We start from the raw sequence: 22294 nt of genomic DNA, 5'->3' as shown, positions 1-22294 counted from the left end.
AGAGAGAGAGAGAGAGAATATATATTTTAAAACTCAAGACTTCAGGCAAAGATATAAAGCAAAAATGGGATTAAAATGATGAAGGAATAGCATACATACTGCTAAAGTATTTGAAAATCTCAGTAAGATATAATAACATTTGAGAAAACATGTTCTTAAAATTGAATCAAGTAGAGCGTAATAGTCTACTAAAAATAGGGAAAATGAACACTCAATGAAATAATTACCTTCATTCAAATTTCCAAGTAAGATTTTTATGACTGATTTTTCTGAACAATTTTAAAGCCTAGTACTCTCTGTGCTATAATAATTATTCTAAGACAAAGAAAACAGTTTAAAACTAGCAGTCAGATCCATTCAAGGTAACACAGAGTAGATCAATCATGTATATAGAGGCAAAAACTTAAATAAACAAATCTATCACTGTTCTGAAGTAATTTACTACAAAAAAATAAGGTTAACCAATAATGCATATAATCTATTAGGACACATTTAACTTTGTTCAAAAAGTAAAATGATAGAATTATCTTATTAGCTAATAAAAAGAAATACAGTAAAACTCAATATTCATTCCTAGATTTTATACAAGAGGATGTATAAAATATGTATATCCTAATGCGTCTTTAATAAAATCACAAAAGGGCCCTCCCTGCTGGTGCAGTGGACTGAAGCACAGCACTACGAAGCTAAAGCCACTTCAGCACTAATTTGATTCCTGGCAAGGATAGTGACCCATATGGTGTTGCAGATCTCTCCTGACCTGCGCACTGCTCCCCTCAGCAGTGTACTTCCTCAGTTGGCCTATTCGACTCCCCCACTCTGTCTCTGGTGAATCTTCTCACTGCCCCTGCACCTCTGGCCTGTACCCCAATTCTGTATACATAAATAAATAAATTTAAAACAAAATAAAATAAAATCACTAAAAAAAAGCTTATACTATTTACTATTATTCTGATGATCAGCATTAGTTGCTAGGAAGAAAACTAAATTATATGTTGATATGATTATATAGTTAGAAAATGCAAAAAAGCAACCTTACATCTTTGAGAACTAATACTAAAGCTGGTGTGGCCACTGTAAAAACCTTGAAACTTTCCCTCTATACAAGCATTTGTAATTAGATTTTTTCCAAGTATCCATACAAGATACTTTATATCTTGTATGATATAATGTAATGTATAAAGATGATATCAATAAATACAAAAATTTATAAATAATCCTGACAAATCATATGCAGATTATCTATGAGAAAAAGTACTAAAATTCTATGGAGCTGAAATATTTATGGATAAAATTTTAGTGCCTTTGATTTTTAAAATTTTAATCACATGGAAAAAAATGAAAAATAAACATAAAGTATGATCACCATATTGATCCTCATTGAATGAACATTCCAAATATCAGTATCTCCCCACTGAAGAAAATAGTAACATTCTCTTTCATTTTCTTTCTTTCCAACAAAGTCACTGTTTCCGGGAGCAGATATAATTATAGTAATTGTCTGGATGGGACAGAAAGTGGGAAGCATTGTCATGTGCAAAGGAAGAAAGGCATCTTAAAAATTCATCCTGCAACTAACATCAACCTCTTTGATTCTGTGTCATATTTGAAGCTGTGTCTGACTAAGGCTGCTGACTGTACTCACTTTTTGGGCCCTCCCTGGTGGTGCAGAGGGTTAAAGCACAGCACTAAGAAGCTAAAACCACTTCAGCATAAGTTCAATCCCTGCCCTGGAGGTGAACTAGGATCAGGCATATTTTGTAATAGTAAATCTGGTTTGCAAATCAGCCATGATCATGCAAATATATCTTTAATGTTTAACAGTTATCTACCAAACACATGGATAAAACTTCTTGGTAGGATGGTTTTCTGGGATTCTATTAGCTATCACAAGGAAAAGAACAGAGCAGCAGAAGTGACTGAAGTGGTATCTTACTATTTTTTGTTAAGGAGGGTATTGAACTTGGTTAAAAATCAGGGAGCTCTTTCAGAAACTATATAGTAGACAGACAGATGCAAAATGCCAGATGATAGCATTGAACAAAGACCTCATTTTAGTCATTAAAAAGTTCACTCTGGTTTTGTATTCTTGTCCCACTAGAAGTTATTTACTGCTATTTTTTCCCCTCTTAACTGAGTTTTGATGTCTTATAAAACAAAAATTTGTAATGCAGCTTAACACTAATTTTATTTAAAGGCTGATTTTATATAGATCTATTCTAGATTCTCACCATTTTGTTCTTTTTAAAGATTTATTTATTTATGCATACACAACTGGGGTGCAGGCCAGAGGTGCAGGGACAGTGAGAGGATTCACCAGAGACAGAGTGGGGAGCAGACTGAAGAAGTACACTGCTGAGGGAAGCAGCAGGCAGTCAGGAGAGGTCTGCTGCGCCATGTAGGTCACTCTGGGGCAGGGATCGAACTCATGCTGAAGTGGTTTTAGCTTCTTTAACCTGCTGTTAAAGAAGGGAGGGCCCAGAAAGTGTTTTTTAATTGACTATTTTGTATTTTGCATGGTACTACCATTTGTTGGACAAAATTAAGATATACAATGAGCCACTTATTTAGATTAATTTCACTTTTATGTATATAATGTCTTATATAAGAACCTCATTATACCCTACAAAACTTCCTAGCTTATATCTAAAATAATATAGAACAAGTACTTCATAAAAGCACACTTCTGAATGAATCTCGAGGTGCTAAATTAACTGCTTCCATGAAAATGGTCATGACCAGTAAAGAAATGAATATTCTCATGAACAGAGATAGTTTCTTAGATCATATCATAGGGGTAGGAGTGAGCACAGAAAGAGGCTGGTTATAGAAGCAAAATACACTTAATCTATGTTTGTCAGCATAGAGTCAGTAATGTATTGATGTGCAACCATCAAGAGAATTTTAAATGATTCACTTTGGCTAGCAGTCTAAAGTGACCTTATGTTTCTCAATATACTTGATTCTATACCAATAATATATTTTAAAAGTAAACTTACTGCAACTAAGTTTTCTAAACCAGTCTCCTCTGTATGATGTTCTTTTAACTGATCTATATTCCCCCAAATAGCTGTTTTTCACTGTATTCTATAAAGAAAGGGTATCACCTTTCAACTTTTTTGCTTAAAATATTTCCCCCATGTCTTTCAGTTCATGTAAGGAGGCATTCTGTCTTCCCTACTTAATACATAGAAAGTTATGCATATTTGCAGGATAAATGCAAGAATGAATATATTAATGGATATACTTATTCCCACAGGCAGGGCTGAAAAGCAGCTGATTACTAAAATGCCTAGCCTAATATATATATATCCATTAGAAATCTAAGACTAGGTCATTGGAGATGTTCTACTGAAGACAACAACAAATGTGGGAAATAAACATAAAATCTGCATCTAATGAAAAGCACAGTAGACCTACACAAGACAGCAATAAAGTATAAGGAGAAGATCAGAGCTCAAAGAAGAAAGCCAGACATGTTTCTAACCCAGGGATATGTTCAAACAGAGGGAGAACAGTAAGACAAGAGTCAGAGTGGGGATTTCTGGATTTCCAGAAAAGCTCAAGCCCTGGTCCTAGACCACAAGAATGACATAAAATCCTCTGTGAAGAAAAATGACTTCACCATAGGTAATGAATCTTAAAGGTGATTTTTAAAAAATAAAATACTCAGTAAGCATCAAAGATTATAAAGAGTTTCTGTAGACAATATGAAAGTCAGAAATAACAGGTAAAAATACACTAGTATTAACAGAGGGAATCTAGATATTATAATTAACAGAGACTGGTTGTAAATCTATGTTTACAATCTACAGACATTACATATGTGGAAAAGACTCAATTAAAAATTACAAAAAAGAAAGACAATAATAAAGTAAATTCAAGGGATGACATTAACAGCACATTAGACACAGCCCAGGGGAGAATGAGTAAACTTCAAGATAGGTCTTCAAAGTCAACAATTAAGCAAGGAAGGATGAAATTATGATACATACAAAATAGAATAAGAGAAGAAACAGGTAAAGTATAACATACATTTAGTTGGCTTGCTAAAAACAAGAAAGGCAAAAGGAGGTAAACTAACTAAGTGGCTGGTGTTAAGTAATTATGAAATATAAATCCAGTTTCAAGAAGCCAAGTAAAGCCAAAACAAGATAGCAATACAAATTCCAGATTTAGAGCATAAACAGCAAAAAAACAAGAAAGCATGAAAATTTTAAAAGAAGCCAAAGAAGGAAGTCAGTTTATCAGTAAACTTCCTAACACAACAACAGAAGGCAAAAGAAAACACCCAAATCACTAAAATTCTGAAAGTTTCTGACAGCAAAAAGGAAACAGACATTTTCAAAATGCCGTCTAAGAGACTATGTTACCTTTTACTCTACCACAAAAATCCTAAATATGGTCTCTAAGAAAAGTTATACCAGTTGGGATCTCAGGAATAAATCAAGCAATGAAGATGTGTGCACAAAAATGTTCATAGCAAATTTTGTAAAAGCCCACAATTGGAATAACTGAAAAATACATCAACAGTAAAGTGGATAAACAAATTGTGATACATTCATATGGAACAACCTAAACCAGTTTAAAAACATCAGATTGTGTCACAGTACGGTAAGTTTCAGCACAGAATAAAGCCAGACCAAAGAAGTACTATTGTGTAATTCCAACACAAATTGTAAAAGAGGAAACTATTATTTGAGGACACATGACTACAGAGAAAAGCAAGGAAGTCAACATAAAGCAGCACATACATAGTCGCTGGGCCTCTGGGTAAGTGCTTTGTTTAATCTCTGTGGAAAATTGTCTCATTATTCTTTTTATGTAATAAATGGGCACTTTTGTACATTTATGGACATTTTATATTTTAACTTTATAATTAATTACAAAAAACTGACATCTTCCCCAACTAACCTCTCCTAATGAGCTACCGGATGATATACTGAATTTCTTTTGCAACTAAGTTATGATTCCATCAACAACAGAAAAACCTAAAGACATGTATGTCTTCTGTGTAAGGGTTCATGAAGATAAATAGTGTATTTGCATGGAAAAGTTACATGCACCTCAGTATAAACATATGGGGACTATTATAAAGAATTTGCTTTTCCTCATTGCACAATCAATTTCTTTATTCTATGGCCCTGTAAAAATTAAGGTGTAGGTATAATTATTGAAAGTTAATGTAAAATAATCTCTATTTATATGAGTTATCTACAAAATTGGAAGACTGATTTTAGTCACATGGATTTATACTGATATTTTGAATTGCTATCAAAGAAAATTTCAGAAAAAAACTGACACGCTGAAAGTTCTTGGCATTGAAACAACAAACTAGCAAGTTTGAATTAGGAGTGCCAGGCATTTTTTTTATATATATCTTCCTTAGAAAATAACAACTATGACAACTAAAATTGTACAAGGGAAAACAAATGGAACAATTTATTCTAAGAAGTCAAAAGGATCTCAAGCATCACACAAGAGGTATAAATGGAAGAGAAAGTCATGTCGCAGTGAAAATATAATACTAAAATAAAAGGCAAAAACATAAAAATAAAACAAAAGGCAGATGTTTGCAATTCATGATGGATGCTTTCGAAGTAAGCCTGGTGTGATAATACACAATTCAAGAGGTATGAACACATACTATCAAGTCATTTTACAGTATTGTAAATCAGTGTTACCTCAATAAAAAAATAATCCAATTAAAACATTTTTTTAGTGCTGAAACCAAATTTTACCCCACTACCAAGCAAGTATAGCATGATAACTATGGCATGAATTATTCTATTAGCTTCATTCCAGGTTTCCTTTTATGTCCTTACCCTGACCCTTGTTTTAACTTCTATAGTCTTCTATTGCTCTCCTACTTTAGGGTATCCTAATAAAGCTTGTACCAAAAAAAAAAAAAAAGAAAGAAAACAATCCATAAATAGAATTTTTTTTTTCTGGGATAGATATTTTCAACTGCTAGTTTTTGTTAAATCAGAGATGCCAACAGGTCACAAAAATAGAATTAAATACTTTTTTCACTTTGGCCATTTTTTAGTAAAACTGAAGTCTTCCAGGATGACTGGCAGAGAATCAAAGGCTAGAGTCCCATCTGAAGCGGATGGCTGCCATGGAGAATGCGTTCACCCGGAAGAATATCAGAATGATTTCCACGATGTTAGGAATCACCAGAAATAGGCTGGCAGAAGATGTTAAATCCATTCATGGGCAACACCCCAACTCCTCTAAGTCAAACTGATAAAATAAATGTAGCTTCAGCAGTAGGAGCAGGTGGCAGTCACCCAAGAGTTCTAAAGGAACTCAAGGATGAAATTGGGAAATTCTTGGCCAAGTTCTTGCATCCAACATTAAAAACAACTGCAACCAGCACACTCGCAGATTGTGAATGCCATCCTGATCACTAGAAGGGGTCAGGAGAGGACCCAGGGAACCTTAGAAAAGCAAGTATCTCTTCCACTTGTCCAATCTCCAATAAAGAACAGCATCATTAGACACTAAAGCAAAAATAAATTTCTAGGGGAAAGACAATATGGTTTCTGAAAATGGAAAACATGAGTCATTGATTTATTATTGCTCTCTGAGGCATGTAGGTAAAAGGCCAAATGTTGGCACCGTTACAGACTTTTTCTTAAGTGCCAATATGAAGTGGGATATGCAGAGGTAATGGATATGTCAAACCATATGGAGAAGACAGACACTTTCTACATCCTTTCAAAAACAAAATTCCTATGTATGACTAAGAGGGGACCCTTTTTAAGACTTGATGAGATCAGTTTATTATGGTAAAGAACATATCACTTTACATGTTAGGCAAAAATATTTAAACATATTACCATTTGATGATATTGGAGAGAAACAAATATTCAGTTCACTTCAGGAAACACATTTACTGCGTATTAATTGAGTACTCCTTGCTGTTTTAAACAATGGGCTAGAACTACGGCAAATATTGAGTAAAACCTCTTCTGCCCTTCAAAACTCAGAATCTCCTTATAAATTTCCAGACCTGTGGAAAGGTGGTTATGGTAACCTGCTCAAGTCCTGCATTGGGACTTGCACCCACTTATGACTAGATGGCAACTAATAACTGAAATCAGATATTGCACTAAGCATTATGCAACAACACATTTCTTGGAGAAACAGTGCACAACAAAATTAGTATATCATGTGATATGGAACATGGATCTCAAAGACTGCAAATCTTCTTGCACAAGTTAACGACAACCTTAATACCAACTAATAGATGCTAAAACCCAACTTTACTGGTTTGTTTGGTGGAGAAAGACAATGGATTTACAACACATGCAACTCTTAACATTGGTGATGTTATCCTTTCACCTTCTCATGATAGGGGGTGACTATCATGTAGTAATAGGGGGATGGCTAAGGTAATTATAGCATATTACTATGTGGCAAATTAAAATGTATAAAATATTGACATGGAGCAAGATCACAATCTTTTTAAATAGAAAAGGCATGCTAACATTGAAATGTTACAATATTTTAGGTGAAGTACATGCACATATGTACACTTGAATGTATATGTGCATAAGAAAAAACATAACAGGACATCTTCAGATATTTGCATCCTATCTCTCTTTTTCTTCATCTTTCTCTACATGTGAATTTCCCTATTTGTCTATGATGAATACAAATTACTTGTAAAATAAATATATAAAAGTATACATGATAAAAATATGTATGCATAATCTTTCTAAATAAATATGTCTGTTAAATTTTCTGTAGTTGCTAGGTTAAACAGCAAGTGCTGTGAGTTTATATTAGATGATAAAGAGACTCAGAAATATAGAATAATCTATACTCAAAAAGACATCTTATTAGCATAATTCATGTTCTCATATTTCTGTCAGGCTGATGAAAAGTAAAAACCCCTTCAAATAAATATCAAAAAGTCAATATTGAAATTTTTCATCCATGCAACTGATCCAGACTATAGCGCCTTTTAGTTTAGATGAACATCAAAATTTCCTTTGATCCTAAACAGTCATGTAGATGCAGCATTTCCATCTGAAGTCCACCTATCTAAAATTTCACGTTTTTAAATTACTGATTTTCTTTTTATCTGTAGGATACAAAAAGGTTAGGGACCTTAGAACTCAGAAATAGCTCTGCTTCATTTCTGAAACAATCCTCTTTCCTCATACGGAAATTAAAAATGCAAACACTACCAGTTAGTCAATCAGGAAAGCAGCACTGTGAATGTCAGGGCTTTGAGGGTACAAATTAGGGAATTAGTTTTTCCCTTCACAGAAGTATTTTCACTAAGTAATTTGCTTTCTTTTAACTAGAGTTATCCCCTTACATTAATTGCAGAAGTAAGTCCAAATTAAAATCACTACTCATCAATTACTGCTGGAGGCATGCTCAAGTCTTTTGTTAGGATCTAAGCAATAAGGCTCATCAGCTATAATTTTAATCATTGTTATCTCAGAGTTCTCAAAAGTAATAATTTGAGCTGGAGGAGAAACTGGAAAACTCCTAATTATTGCCAACAGAAGACAGATATTTCTGAGGATCTTTAAGTTCTTTAATCATTAAATTTTTCAGTGATTTTTTTTTTCCTTTTTCAATAAATCCTTGCCACGCCCTGGGTATACAGTGGTAATTATAAAGGCAGAGACCTTATTTATACAGCTTACCTTCTAGTGGAAGGGAAAGGTAATACATGAGAAATTATAATTACAAATCACAATGAACATTTTAGAGAAGGAAACACTTGGTCAGTCTGGGAACTCTTTCTGAAGGAGGTGACATTGCAGATCCAATAGGAAGGATGAAAGATGTAATTTTTCAATGACCTTCCTTGGCCATTTTGACTTAGTGGGCATACTTTCTGCTTTGCACACTGTATAGATTCAAGTTCTTCAGGGATAAGTTCTACATTCTTTTCTTACTTTGCAGTTCTTCCCAAGGCTATTCACTTTATTTCTATAATTTCAATTATCACCTATGTAGTAATAATTCCCTCGTATACTTTTCTGGCCCAGACCTCTTTTCCTAGCTATGAATCCATCTGTCAACTCCCTACATGACCCCTTCACTTGAATACCTCATTAATACAGTCAAAGCTAAAATCAAGATATTTCACTCCAAAATTTCACCCAGTGGCCATCTACTTAAATATCATGTCCTCAGTTGCTGTATCAGTGTAAGAGAGTCAGTCATGATATCTGCTTCTTCCTCATCTCCCATTGGTAACTGATTAGTCAAACCTGGCTATTTGACAGTTAAAATATATCTTGATGGGGTGTAGACACACAATAGAATACTGCTCTGCTTTTAAAGAAAGATGAAATATTGTCAATAAGGACAACAGAGATGGATACAAAAAATGTTACACTTAGTCAAAAAAAAAAAACATGTGAAGAAAAGAAAGCATGGCACCACTTATAGGTGGTGTATAGAGAAACCAAACAAATGCATAATCTAAATGAAACAAAAACAGAGCTTTGGACATTAAGACCAAATTAATGTTACCAGTAGGGAAAGGAGAAAGAGGATGTACCAGTTCCTTTTAAAAGGGAGTTAGCCATACAGTGAAGGACAGAACTGGACTTTTAGAGTATCTAAAATATATAGCTATTGATGTATGATGATGCACAAATGAAACTTACATAATGCAATGCTACCTTAATGCTACCTTAATAAATTATAAATATAGCTTAAATTTCATCACATATTTGAATTCCCTCACCCCTATCAACTCTTGGTTGATACTATAAGACTTTTTATCCTTGCATCCATTCTTGCCACTGCCAATACAATATTTTCATTTAAAGTGTCATTGGGTTACTCCAAGGTTTAAAATTCTTCTATTGCTCTGAACATCAAGTCTGAAACCACTAAAATAGATTTTAAGTTCCTGCATAGTCTAATCACTAATCTTGTAGTTCATCTGATGCAGTTTTTAGCATCATTCTCCAGACTTCAACAGCAATCAATGCCTTTGTTTATAAAACAAAAGGGACCTTTCCAATTAGTTTTGTGCATGTTTTCCCTTCCACCTGGAATATCTCAGGCCTTCCTGTTAGTATTGTCAGAGTATCAAACTGTTTGTTCTATCAGTTAGGATAGGATTATTTTGTGCTGCATGTTAAAGATCACCCAAAGGAAATAATTTTAGTGATAAAGACACTTATTACTTCATATCAAAACCAAATTTGGAAGCAGGCACTTCCAGGATTAGTGCAATATTTCAAAGTCATTACCCAAGAGAACCAGGCTTTCTCTTTCTGCTCTGCCACTCAGTGCATGTTCACTTTTCAATATAGGGTCATGGTTTTATGGATATAGGGTGATTCAGAGCTCCATGAGTCACATTCTAGTGCAACTGTATTAAAGGTAGAAAGTATAGAAGAATGATCTCCTCTTGCATATATCATTTCTAGCAGAATGTCAACCCATTCCCAAGAGCCTCCATCACCATCCCTCTCCATCATATTAGCCTTATCTGGTGACTGTCAGCTGCAAGGGAGACTGATTAGATGAGTATAAGGGAGGGGGTTTGGAATGACTGTAGAATACATGCAGTTAACAGCGTCTGGCACTTTCTTCAGCGCATTTATCAAAATAGTAATTAAAGAATTAAATGTGTACAATGGATGCATTGTCTTCTCTGTGAGATTACAAACACTTTGATTATGGAGAATGTGACTATTTTATAAGCACAGAATCAGCACAGTGGCTGGCCTACCTAGGCAGTCAGTTAGTGCTGGTTGGTTGAATGAATGAAGGAACAAATGAACATGAAAGAGAACAACAGAGGCAGAAAAATAAGTACAAATGAGACAGAAAACTGCTAGTACAAAATTTCTTCAGCTGATTGTCAAAGCTCAAATCTCATAGTTCAGTTTTCTATTCTGGTCAATTTGTTTAGCCATTCATCCAAAATAAATAGGCAATTTTTGAAAGTGCTCAATTCTTTGCACAATGAATACAATTTTCCTAAACTCTTAATTCCTGCTATGTGAGTAGATATGGGTATTATTATTTTTGTTGAGATCCAGAATGGATTCCTTTAAAATTATAAAACTTTGACCCCTGTTATATAGTTAGATGATCCAGAAAATTTTAAATTGCCCTAAGCACATAAATGTAAATCAATTCTTCCCCAAAACACTAAAATATCATTCAATAAGAAAATGTATAAAAACTAGGAAGCTATGTAAAAGTGTCATTGTAAAATTTTTGGTTTAAATTTTCTATGCCTGAAAGCTCACACCAATAGTGGAGATGTCATTCAGAGAAGCTGATTAGGGAGAAAGCAGATGTAAAATGCCTACCTCACTTATGTTGTTCTTGCGACCAGACCACAGGAAAACCCACTTACCCCTAACTCTTCATCTTCACTATTTAAGCAAGTTGAGTATGGTCTTTGGTTCACAAATACTAGAGTCATCTTAAAATACTTTCAGTTATAACATGAAGGTGCTCTACAATTTCAAAAATTTACATGAAAAAAAACTGAGTACAGTCAATGGCACTCAACTGTAGACAATCTAACGACACAGTAAGGAGTAGATTCAGATTTCAGAAAGTGTCAGTATCTTCAGTGTAGAATCTATTCACAGTTTCTGCTGGACATTCTATCTGGTCATATCAAAACACACAAGACCCTAATATTTGTGCTACAAATATCACAATTTTTTAAAAAGAGAGTTGTAACTATCTGCACAAGACTAAGGTTCAAGTTTTAAATGTGGTTTTCATTTGAGATAAAAATTCCTTAAAAAGAAAAAATTGACTTTCACATTGGCAAAGGGAGTCCCCTAAGGGGGAAAAAAAATGTAAACAGATGGCTGAGAAAGATCACCCACATGCCACATGCAGATCTTGAGGAGGCATTTCTAAGAATGAAGTGGCACTTCCCAGCCTGGCCCATTTCCCACAAGGATCCTTATTTAACCCACAGAAAACTCAAGGTCTCTACCTTTAGCCAAGAAGAGTCTTAACAATTCTTTTCCCATTTGCCTCATAGTAATACAGACTAGTTCCCAACTCTCCCCCATGTTCCAAAGGAAGCTAAGTACCAACCACTTGAGACAATCAATCCTTTAATAAATCAGTGTTCCATGATCAGCCCAGAACTAACATCTTCCCATATAAACGGCCTGTTAAGCTCCAGCTAAGCATATTAAGCATTCAATTTAATGTATGACACACATCTGTTCCACTTTTTCAGCAAGCAGAAGTTTCAAGATAACTTAAATCCCAGACTTAATCAAGGAGAAAAAAAATCTTGGCAATGTTTAAAACTGAGTTTCCAACTATAATCCAAATGAGAATGAGAGCGACCATTTGCTGTAACTAATGACATTATATGATACCTAAATCAAATCCACAAAATTACCTGAGCAGAAACACTGGATCTTTTATCTAGACCAATTTATCTTTTCTTCTGATGCTACCAACATTAACCAGAAACTGTCATCTACGTCTGCTCCAAGGTACCAAAAAATAATAAAAAATGGGACCTCTGAAAATATAGTAAAATTTAACTCCTTCATTGCCCAAAGACTAAAAGAGGAAAACTCACAGATTTGTCTTTTACAAGAAGAGCACAGCACTGAATTCCAGCCATCAGCATCTTGTGTGGGTTCCAGGCCACAGAGTCAGCTCTGTTACGTTAAATAAAGAAAGGGCAGGGGAGGGGTGGGTCGCAGTTAGTTTCTACTGGCAGAAAGAATTCTACTACTTGCCACATCTATATTCAAGACACAAGTCAGTATCCTACAGGATTCTTATATGAGTGGTTTAAGGTCTTTAAAGTTTTGTTTTTCTTTTTAAGCAAGACAATTATTTTTATTTTTGCCGACTTTCAAAATGTCAATTAAGTGGGCAAAGACCCAGAAAATTCCCTTGCTCTATGCCTGGGAAACGATATTTACAGTTGCTGTTACCTGTGGATGCCATGCAGAAGCTTTCGGTATTTCCTTGACATCAAAGCTGAGCCACCCCAAGAAGCCTGTTGAGATATACAGATATATGCCAAAATAATGTTATTGTAATGTTATTTGTTATCAGTCCATTGTCATAGAAAATCCTCAGTGGCAACTTTAATCTGTCTTATTTGACACTTTAAGTCAATGTTAATCAGTTTGGACTCCAGGAGATTAAGCTCAGGGCCTAAATCAGACCAGCAGAATCTCATCACAACAGATTCACCTCCACTGACCTTTAGATTGTAAAACCACACACCATAATGAAATTTGTTTTGATTTGTGAATGGATGAAAGAGTTTCAGAAGACACAGACCCTACACTCTTTTCGAATTTAAAATAGACAATATCCTTAAATAGCAAGCACGATATGCACATGGCAAAAACAAGACATGAGGCACGAGCTGGCATTCTGTATGAAAAAGGTGGACAGAAGGGACCAAAGGAACTCTCACCAATGAGGATGAGCTAGATGGCAGTGTAGTCAACTCATGAAAAAATGGCTATCTTCAGCGAAGTGTTTTCAGGAATGTTTGCAAATCAAAACTGTGAGGATGGGAGAAAAGATTCTTGGGAGTTGGGAGGTCATTCATTGGAGAGGTAAATGTGAGTGAAGAGGGGAAAGGAGACTAAGGAAATGAAAGGAAATCCCATAATCAATAGATCTGGAGGGAAGGAAGGGAGAAAGTCAGACTGATTCTTTATATTGAGACAGCTACTTTCTAAATTACAGGATAGTGGACAGAAGCGAGGGAACGTGTGGGACTAGCTTGGCCTATATTGAATGCTCTCCAGTATTGTTTAAAGCCACATAATTATATTAAGGATGGAATTATCACCTTGATTTTTTAGAGTGAAACTGGAGTTCAGAGGAGGTAGGTAAATTGTCCATAATCTCACAGGTAGTAAGCCAGCTCTGCTCTTAGGCCAAAGCCCCTCCCCCCCTCCTTTTTTTTTTCAAGGATAGCATCATAACTTAGGGAAGGCAAGCATCTACTAGGTCAATGCTGGAGCACAGGATGCACAGTTGAGGGTTAGGGAAGTACCACAGGCAGGAAGTGAGTTTAGAAGATGTCTAGGAAGTTGGCATAACTTATCCTATTTTTAGCATAGAATTTAGAAAGAGAAAGAAGACTTGAGTACAGCAGGGATATGGAAGATGGAAGGAAATGACAGGACATGCCTCTCTGATCCTCAAAATGTCACAAAGCTGAGCCCATTAATGAGCAATAAGGTCACTTAAAATGTTTCTCACTTAGAACCGGGGTCAAGATGTCATGAGTGGGTCCCAGAGGGGGTGCAACTGTGGAGGTTCACCATCAGAGCTAGGGACTTCCACTGCCCCAGGTGAAGGACTCCTTCACCTAAGCCCTGGGCAGCTCGCTTGCCTCACCTGAGTTCCAGCCCCGCTTCCACAAACTGATGTCTCCAATAACCCCACGAGTTTCTACAGGTGGTGTGCATGCAGATCCCCCGCATTCAAAATAGGAGACAGGTGACCTGGGGTTGTCAGTCAAATCCCATCCCTGCTGTCCTCTCCACCATCGACAATGGCAATGAAGGAAGTGTGACGAAGGAACTGCCTTCCACACACAGGAGACTTTTTCCCTCTCAACCAGTAGAGGATTTCCTGATACAGATTTTGAAATTTTGAGCCTCACAGGCATTAAGGTGCCTAATATGATAAAATGCTAAATTATTTTACTTCCATGACACACCCTAAATCCTTACTGGCTTATTTTTCTTCATCTTATCCACCAACCTTCTTGAGAACCTATAGTGACAACTAGAGGAATTTGTGAGGCTTAGCCATGCTTGTTTATTCCTTCCGTCCTTGCCTTACACTCTATGTTCAGACCCTCACTTCTTCAGGTCTCTGGTGGCACCCTCTTCCTCTTCCTCCCCCTCCCCACACCACACCAAAATAAATAATATTCCCCAATCCTAGTGAGCTGGATTGAAATTTTAAAGTCACATGAGCTCCTTCAGGGTATGAGCCCCACTGGCTTCCAGAGAAGTTCAGCATAGTTAGGAACAGCTCCTTCACAGATTCTTCAGTAGAGCTAGAAAGAGAGAAATAGCACCTCTGCTATAGATGCCCCACTTCTACTAACTTTGCTCTCAAAATTCCTAACTCCAGAACTTGCAAACACCCAAATCAAGCATTTAAATGATGAAGGAGCTGGATTTTCCATTTCAATAAGAACTGTCACTTGCTGGGCTCATGCTGAAGTTTGGAACCATGGTTACCATTTTATTTACCTTTTTCTCCCCTTTAATTAATTAATTAGTTAGCAGTAAGGAAGGTGGAAGCAGGGATGGAAAGCAGATCAGCAGTATGTAAAGTTCATGAGTTTCAGTACACTGATGGCTACCTCTGCTGGGACTGGGGATAAGAGCAGAGAGAGACTGTTAGCAGCCCTGTGGGCAGCTCACGGTTTGCAGCCACCACCTCTGCTTTAGGGAAGAGCTGGCCCAGACTGACATCCTAGTCTGGGGCAGAAGATGGAATAACATTTTCTCTTCTGCAGGAAGAAACAGCCTGGAGGCAAACTTCTAATGAGACTAAAGGTTTTAGTATTCAATTGTTTTTAAAATGCCTGTAATTAACTAACTTGAAGACACTATCACATGTAAAAATCAACATTACATTTTTGTGTCCCACTAATGAAGAAAAAATGATATCCATAGACCAGTATCAGTAATATTAAAAATGTAAGAAATTGGGCCCTCCCTGGTGGCGCAGCGGGTTAAAGCACAGGACTAAGAAGCTTAAGCCACTTCCGCATGAGCTGGATCCCCCCCTGCCCCTACGAGATCCACAAGGTGTGGCAGACCTCTCCTGACCCGCCCACTGCTCCCCTCAGCAATGTACTCCCTCGATCTGCCTGTGCTGCTCCCTGCTCTGTCTCTGGTGAATCCTCTCACCCTCCATCCACATCTCTGGCCTGTACCCCAGTTCTGTATGAATAAATAAATAAATCTTTTTAAAAAATGTAAGAAATTGGGCCCTCCCTGGTGGCGCAGCGGGTTAAAGCACTGAGAATCTAAACCCACTTCCGCATGAGTTCGATCCCCGCCTGCCCCGGAGGTGACCACATGGCGTGGCAGACCTCTCCTGACCCGCCCACTGCTCCCCTCAGCAGTGTACTTCTTGGATCTGCCTGTTCTGCTCCCCACTCTGTCTCTGGTGAATCCTCTCACCCTCCGCATCTCTGGCCTGTACCCCAGCTCTATATGAATAAATAAATAAATCTTAAAAAAAAAAAAATGTAAGAAATCGAGCATATCTTAAAGAGTTTATAAATTATGGGATGTGTACAGGACAACGTGGTTGTATTTTTTTTAAATCCAGAACAAGCAGTCATAATTTACATTAAAAATAAATAGCAGGTGTAATAGTTTAAAAGATGTTTGAATTATCTTTTAGAAAATTCCCAACAGGTCAAAATAATTATTGCAACTTTGTTGCATTTTATCATTAAAATTAATAAACTACACAGGGCATATAAAGATTCTTCAAGATAGGCTATATGCTCCTACATAAAATTTTATTAGCAGATTCAATGCCTGAGACATTAAAAGATGGGACAATGAATCAATGTTAGAGCTAATTTACTTCATAAACCAGATAAACTGTTGTCAATTTTAAGCTAGTAATATTGGCATTCATGGATAACTACTATACACAAATAAAATAATTTGTGTGATCTAAATCTTTCTTTATGAACGTATGTCTTTTGAAAATGCAACCTCTAATTTTTAGAAAATCTAGAGAGGTTTTCATGCATAATTGTAAATAATAATTCTCTCTAAGCCCCATAAATCTCTTAATATCATTCCCAATTTAGAAAATGCTGTAGTTACTCTCTTCTATATAAACTATATAATTCATATTTGATACTTTTTTTATGAGAGGAGAATTTTTAAGTGTAACTGCTGATGTGTTTGATTTTCCCCCCTATTTTCACAGTCACAAAAATTATTCACTTTATGTTATCTGTTAGCATATAATGTATTATCATGCTTCTAAGTCTATAAAAATCAAGTTTATAAAAAAATGTAAGATATAAGGTAAAAGCTGAAATGTGAACAGATAAAATCCTATAATCCCACTTAAAGAAGTTGCAAATAATCTACCTGAAGTACTGGAAGATTGAAAGAGTTTATAACTCCAGTGAGCTTTATATTACTGCTGCTTTTACCAAATACTAGCATACACTTAATAAAAGCCTTGAACTATTAAAAAATTCTCTCCATGTCATATGATAGACACTTTACTTTGGAAACATAAAATCATCCAAACTATAAAATTATATGTAAGATATCCCCCAAATGCTCAGTTACCTTATGTTGAGAAAGTCAAAATTTTTTCCTGATGAGGAGGTTTTGAACTACTCATTTATCAGAGGAAAGTCCCTAAAGCCTCATCAGCATGTTCAAGACCCACTATTGGGTTGAATCAAATTCATTAACTACTGGTTTCATCAAAAAGAAAAAAAAAAAGACTTCAGCAAGCATTCATAATGGGCTGAATTCAACTATTTAACCCTGGATAAGTAAATTTTAAGAGTTACCTTTCATTAAGGAAAAAGGTATTATAAGCCACCTTGGAACTTATAAAATTAATTGGAAATCAAAGCCAATTCTTTAATTAGAAAAGTATAAAGAATATCAGTTATCCCTGTTCCTCTCAATGATCTATGATAGATCCAGATCAAACCTGCTATAATTATAGCAAGTAATTCTGTAATGTGGCATTTTGGATTTTCTGGCTGATTGAAATTACCTAATTTTAGAGTTCAAAGATACTTTACAGACCATGTCAGCCACTTTTCTCCTTATAAGTGAAGAAACTAGAGTCCAAAGAGCTCAGGTCACAATGAAAAAGAGATCAGAACTCCTAAATCAAAGTCACTTGACCCCATAGCTAAAAGTGTGCTTCTACCCCACTGCCTCAATAGTAGTGGATTCGAGGGACCAAAGAAAATTGTTTATGGGTGCAGAGGAAATAAAATAGGATAAAAAAAAACCTGAAAAATCATTTTATATCAAGTCTCATCATATTTATCTTTATTCTTTACAGACAATAATGTATTTATTTCCTTCTGACAAATAAAAGTAGCTGGAGATCTCACAACTAGCTGGAGATCTCACAACTAGCTTCTAAGTACATGAAGCCACACACAGACTAGAAAACTAAGCAGATGGCCGTGTGGTCCAGATGAACTTACGTCCACGTGAAGCCAGAGACCATGCTTTGCACAGATGTCAGCTATTTCGTCCAGGGGGTCAAAGGCTCCCAGCACGGTTGTACCCGACGTGGCACAGACGAGAAATGGTGCTGCTCCCTGTGAGGAGACCCACACACAAGGATGTCACCATCACTGTGGAACTTGTCCTAAGCAGGCTGAAAACACATGGGTTGTGCTTTCTGACACTACTTGGTTTATCGGATAATTATGCCTTCCAAATCACTACCTTATATAACCTGCTGCCATTATAGACAGGTGAAGGAAACAGGACATGTTATGACTATAGCAATCCTTGGTCCCAAATCAATAATCAACCTCATTGTTTTCACTTACACTTTTTCTTCTTTTTCTGTTGTATCGATTATCCATATAGAGTAAATAACTTCAGTCCCAACAGCAAGCCAGCATTTTTTATGATTCCTAACTCCTTCTTGGGGATAGTTATTGAGGTCCCCAGAGTGTTGACAAAGTGACACTTTGTCCTTCTACAAAGTGAGAAGGGATGTGACTGGAAGGCAGAACGCGTGGGTCTGTGTGCTTGTCTTCTTGCAACTTCAGTTACAAAACAAAGAATGTACTCGGCACAAAGTGGCATGAGAGGCGAGAAGGTACCCTCACCGGATGTACCCTCCAAATCATTAGAATGTACAGGAAAAGACAAACTGCCTCAGTCTTATCATGCAGCTTAAGCAGCTGGTGGCTGCATCTCATAGAATAAGCAGGGGCCAGTGGAAAGAGGGGAGAACAGGGCACATGTGGAAGGGCACGTGCCAGCATGCATGGCGAGTCCAGCACGCTAGCAGGTTCTGAGGCCCATATGGGATTTTATGGCAGCCAAGTAGAGGCAGCTCCATCCCAGCATCTCAGCAAAGATGGGCTGCTGGAGGAGGAAAAAAAAAGGTAGAGATGGCGGGGGGGGGGGTAGAGAATTGGGGATGGCAGGAAGCAATGAGAACCCTAAGATTCTGGAGCACCGCAGGAAGCAATGAGAACCCTAAGATTCTGGAGCACCTAAGAAATAAAGAATGTGGTCATGCCAATCTAAGTCTCCATTGAGGAGATAGCTATCCTTTTCCTTAGTTTTATTTTGAAGTGCAGCTCTTCTTTCAGTATTATTATCATGTGTCATTAAATGTCAGGGTTTGGGATGCTTTAGAACCAGAATCATTTCCGTTTCTCATGAAAATAAAGAAGTTGGAGAGTCAATTTCTCAGGGGAAGTGGGGCAGAAAGATGGGCCACTTGGCCCTAAAAAATGAAAGTGACGCTTCATGAGGATTCCATTTCACAAGGCATTTTGGGAAATGGTTGTGATCCCCTGGCTCTGATCCCCCAAATGTCTTAGAGCAGAGACAGGAGTGGTGGAGCCCTTAGGGACCACGGGTTTTGAGAATTTTCTATGTACACAACTACCAACGGATCATGCCTTCCTCAGGTAAGCAACCTCAATAAAATGAGACCAAATTCACACCAATTATTAAAACCAATTGAGAAAATAATTTACTAAAACCATTGAAGATATCTTTAATGGTTTGGGTTTTCCTTATCAACTATATGACATCCTGATATTTGTAAGAAAATATCCATGCAAGTTATTATAGCCTATTAATGGGTTTTCCTCACCTTTTAAACAATCTAGTCATAAATATTAGCCCCAGAAATTAAGCTGTTGTCATCTGGACTTGACCTTTCAGATTTTTGCCTTCCTTATAGCTCCTGCTATTAATGAGAAAATTCAGTGAAAACAGTTTTGATTGTGTGCTGCTGATGAGTTGCATTCCCTTAAAAATTCTGTCATTTTGAACACTTTTGTTTAAAAAAATACTTTCCAATATGCAGTGGGTGTACGTGTTTTATCTCTTCATAAGCACTGTAGAACCTCTGATGTCTCTGTGGTTTTCACCTTCCTTGTAGTGACATCAAGCAAAGGTCATTACTCAACAGATTTTTAATGGATTGTGTTTGGCCAGGGAATTGAATCCCAACAAAAAGAAAAAAAGAGATAAGTTGATGTACTATTCCCTACATCTGTAACAATGTGAGTTAAAAGCTTCAAATAACAACTAGATCTGAAGCTACTGAGAAAAATAAACTAGTCATCAGGCATTATTGTCTCAGAACAGGTGCAAGGTTTGTCCTTGGTGAATCCTGGCTCAAGCTTCAACTCATTTGAAAGAAGATTGAGAAGACACACCAACTCTAACCCCATTGCCCTACTTTAAAATGTGCCTAAAGCAATTTTCACTTTTAAAAAACTTATTTTTTCAAGTTCTCAACTTTAGGATATATCTGTTTCTTATACTTTCATTGTCAAAACAAACAAATGAACAAGGGATATAATAGAGACTATAGTGATATAGAAAACATCGAATATACTGGAACACAAATTCTTAATGACACTAAAAAGAGAGAATATATTTGGCCTCTTTATGGGATAAATTTTAAAGATTTACGAAAAGTGGTAAGGAGGGGGTGATCCAAACTGATACTCTGTCTTGCCTCTGTCAACTGTTTCCTTGGAAAAATGAAGCTGAGGTGAGGGAATAGTTTTTCTTTATAGTATGTTGCCAAAAAGTGAAGAAGGAATGAGAGGATGCATTAGAATATCACCAAATGAAATAATGGATCGATATAATGATCATCAATGGCAGCAAGATTCAGAAGTGAGGGGCCAACACAGAGTCTATAGTAGGTAGGTTGTCAGTGTCTGAAGTCACAAGTCTATTTCATCATCAAAGATAACATTAGCTATCACCATGGAAGTACAAATTCTCTCCCTCTCTTGAAAGCATACTCGTGAAAATTGCTTTATGAATCTCACTGAGTTTCAAAATCCAGCCATCAAACTACAGGAATTATAGAGAACAGTGGGGTGGTAGAGGGGGAGGGAAGCATTTAGATTCTCAAAGTCATGAAGTAACACACCAAACCTGTAATGTGGAAAACCATAGGACCGAGGATTGGTTTGTTCAACAGATCTGTTGCAGCGATCAAGGAAAGGAGGGGGGCTTGTTATAGATTTAAAAAGATTTATAAGCTGAATAAATCAAAAGTGGACATTTAGAATCCTATTCAAACATTGAAGCATTTTTTAAAGCAAAAGGAAAAATTTATTATGGACTAAGTATTTCATGATATTAAGAAATTACTATTTTTTATCATTATATCATGTTTCTTTAAAAAAAAAAAAGGAGTAGGTATCTTCCACAGACATACTGAAGAATTTATAGATGAAATGTATGGTGTGAGGGATTTGCGTCATACTAGTGCAGTGGTGGGGGGAGGGGTGTAAGTGAAAAGCAGAATCTAAGTTAGTGGTTACTGAGGCTGCATGACTGTGTATGGACACTCATGAGTTTGGGATGCATTAGAAATGAGACATTTAAAATTCAAGAAGGAAAGAAAAGGGAAGGGTAGGGTGGGGTGTAGGAGAGAAAAAAGGGGGGAAATTGTATGAACCATATAAAAACACAACCATTATTCCTCACCAACCAATGTTCATCACATTAAGAGCTTTCCTTTTGGCAGGAATATCTGAAGAAAAGATAAAACTGATAAACTACATAAAAAATATAAATGTAGAAGGCAACAGCCGTGGTTCACCAAGGAACAAATGGGTTGTAATGTATATTTTATCCAAAAGTTAAAGAATTCTGATAATCTGTACTACCAGACAACTATCAATCTATTCCTCCATGGAATTTTGGAGAAAAAAAAAAAAAGATAAATGGACAATGAAGGAACCTGAAGCCAATACATCAGCAACAAAGGCAGAAATTTTGAAGCATAAAACATCAAACCAAATATCATGATATAGCTAACCCCAGGACAAGGAGATTCTTCTAATGAAATATGTAAAGAGTAAATCACAGAAATGTAATGTTCACACTTAGAAAATGAACGAGTCTTTCATTTTCCTCTTCCTTAGAGCGTGCAATTCTATGAGGAGTGAGTCTTCCATCCCGGCTCAGAAGCTGGGCCTTTCACTTCCCAACGTCAATGTAACATTGCTACAATCTATTGGAAAGTTATGGGAGAATGAGTTAATGTTCTTTTAGTGGTGGCGGGG

At 36.4% G+C, this 22294-nt stretch overlaps 1 protein-coding gene across 4 annotated transcripts in view; it reads right to left on the bottom strand.

The window, feature by feature from the left end:
- Positions 1-22294, bottom strand: part of GADL1 (glutamate decarboxylase-like 1) — a 573172-nt gene that overhangs the window by 88798 nt on the left and 462080 nt on the right. For all 4 annotated transcript variants that reach the window (XM_012720584.1, XM_012720585.1, XM_012720586.1 and 1 more), the window contains 3 exons: positions 18206-18322; positions 12933-12997; positions 12569-12650 (listed from right to left, as the gene is read on the bottom strand). In XM_012720584.1, the coding sequence (XP_012576038.1) occupies positions 12569-12650; positions 12933-12997; positions 18206-18322 (264 nt within the window). The remainder of the gene's footprint in view (positions 1-12568; positions 12651-12932; positions 12998-18205; positions 18323-22294) is intronic.

This window comes from Condylura cristata, unplaced genomic scaffold, assembly GCF_000260355.1.
Source record: "Condylura cristata isolate star-nosed mole 26May11 unplaced genomic scaffold, ConCri1.0 scaffold00004, whole genome shotgun sequence".
NCBI classification, from domain to species: domain Eukaryota; kingdom Metazoa; phylum Chordata; class Mammalia; order Eulipotyphla; family Talpidae; genus Condylura; species Condylura cristata.
This window is presented reverse-complemented; position numbering and strand designations above follow the sequence as displayed.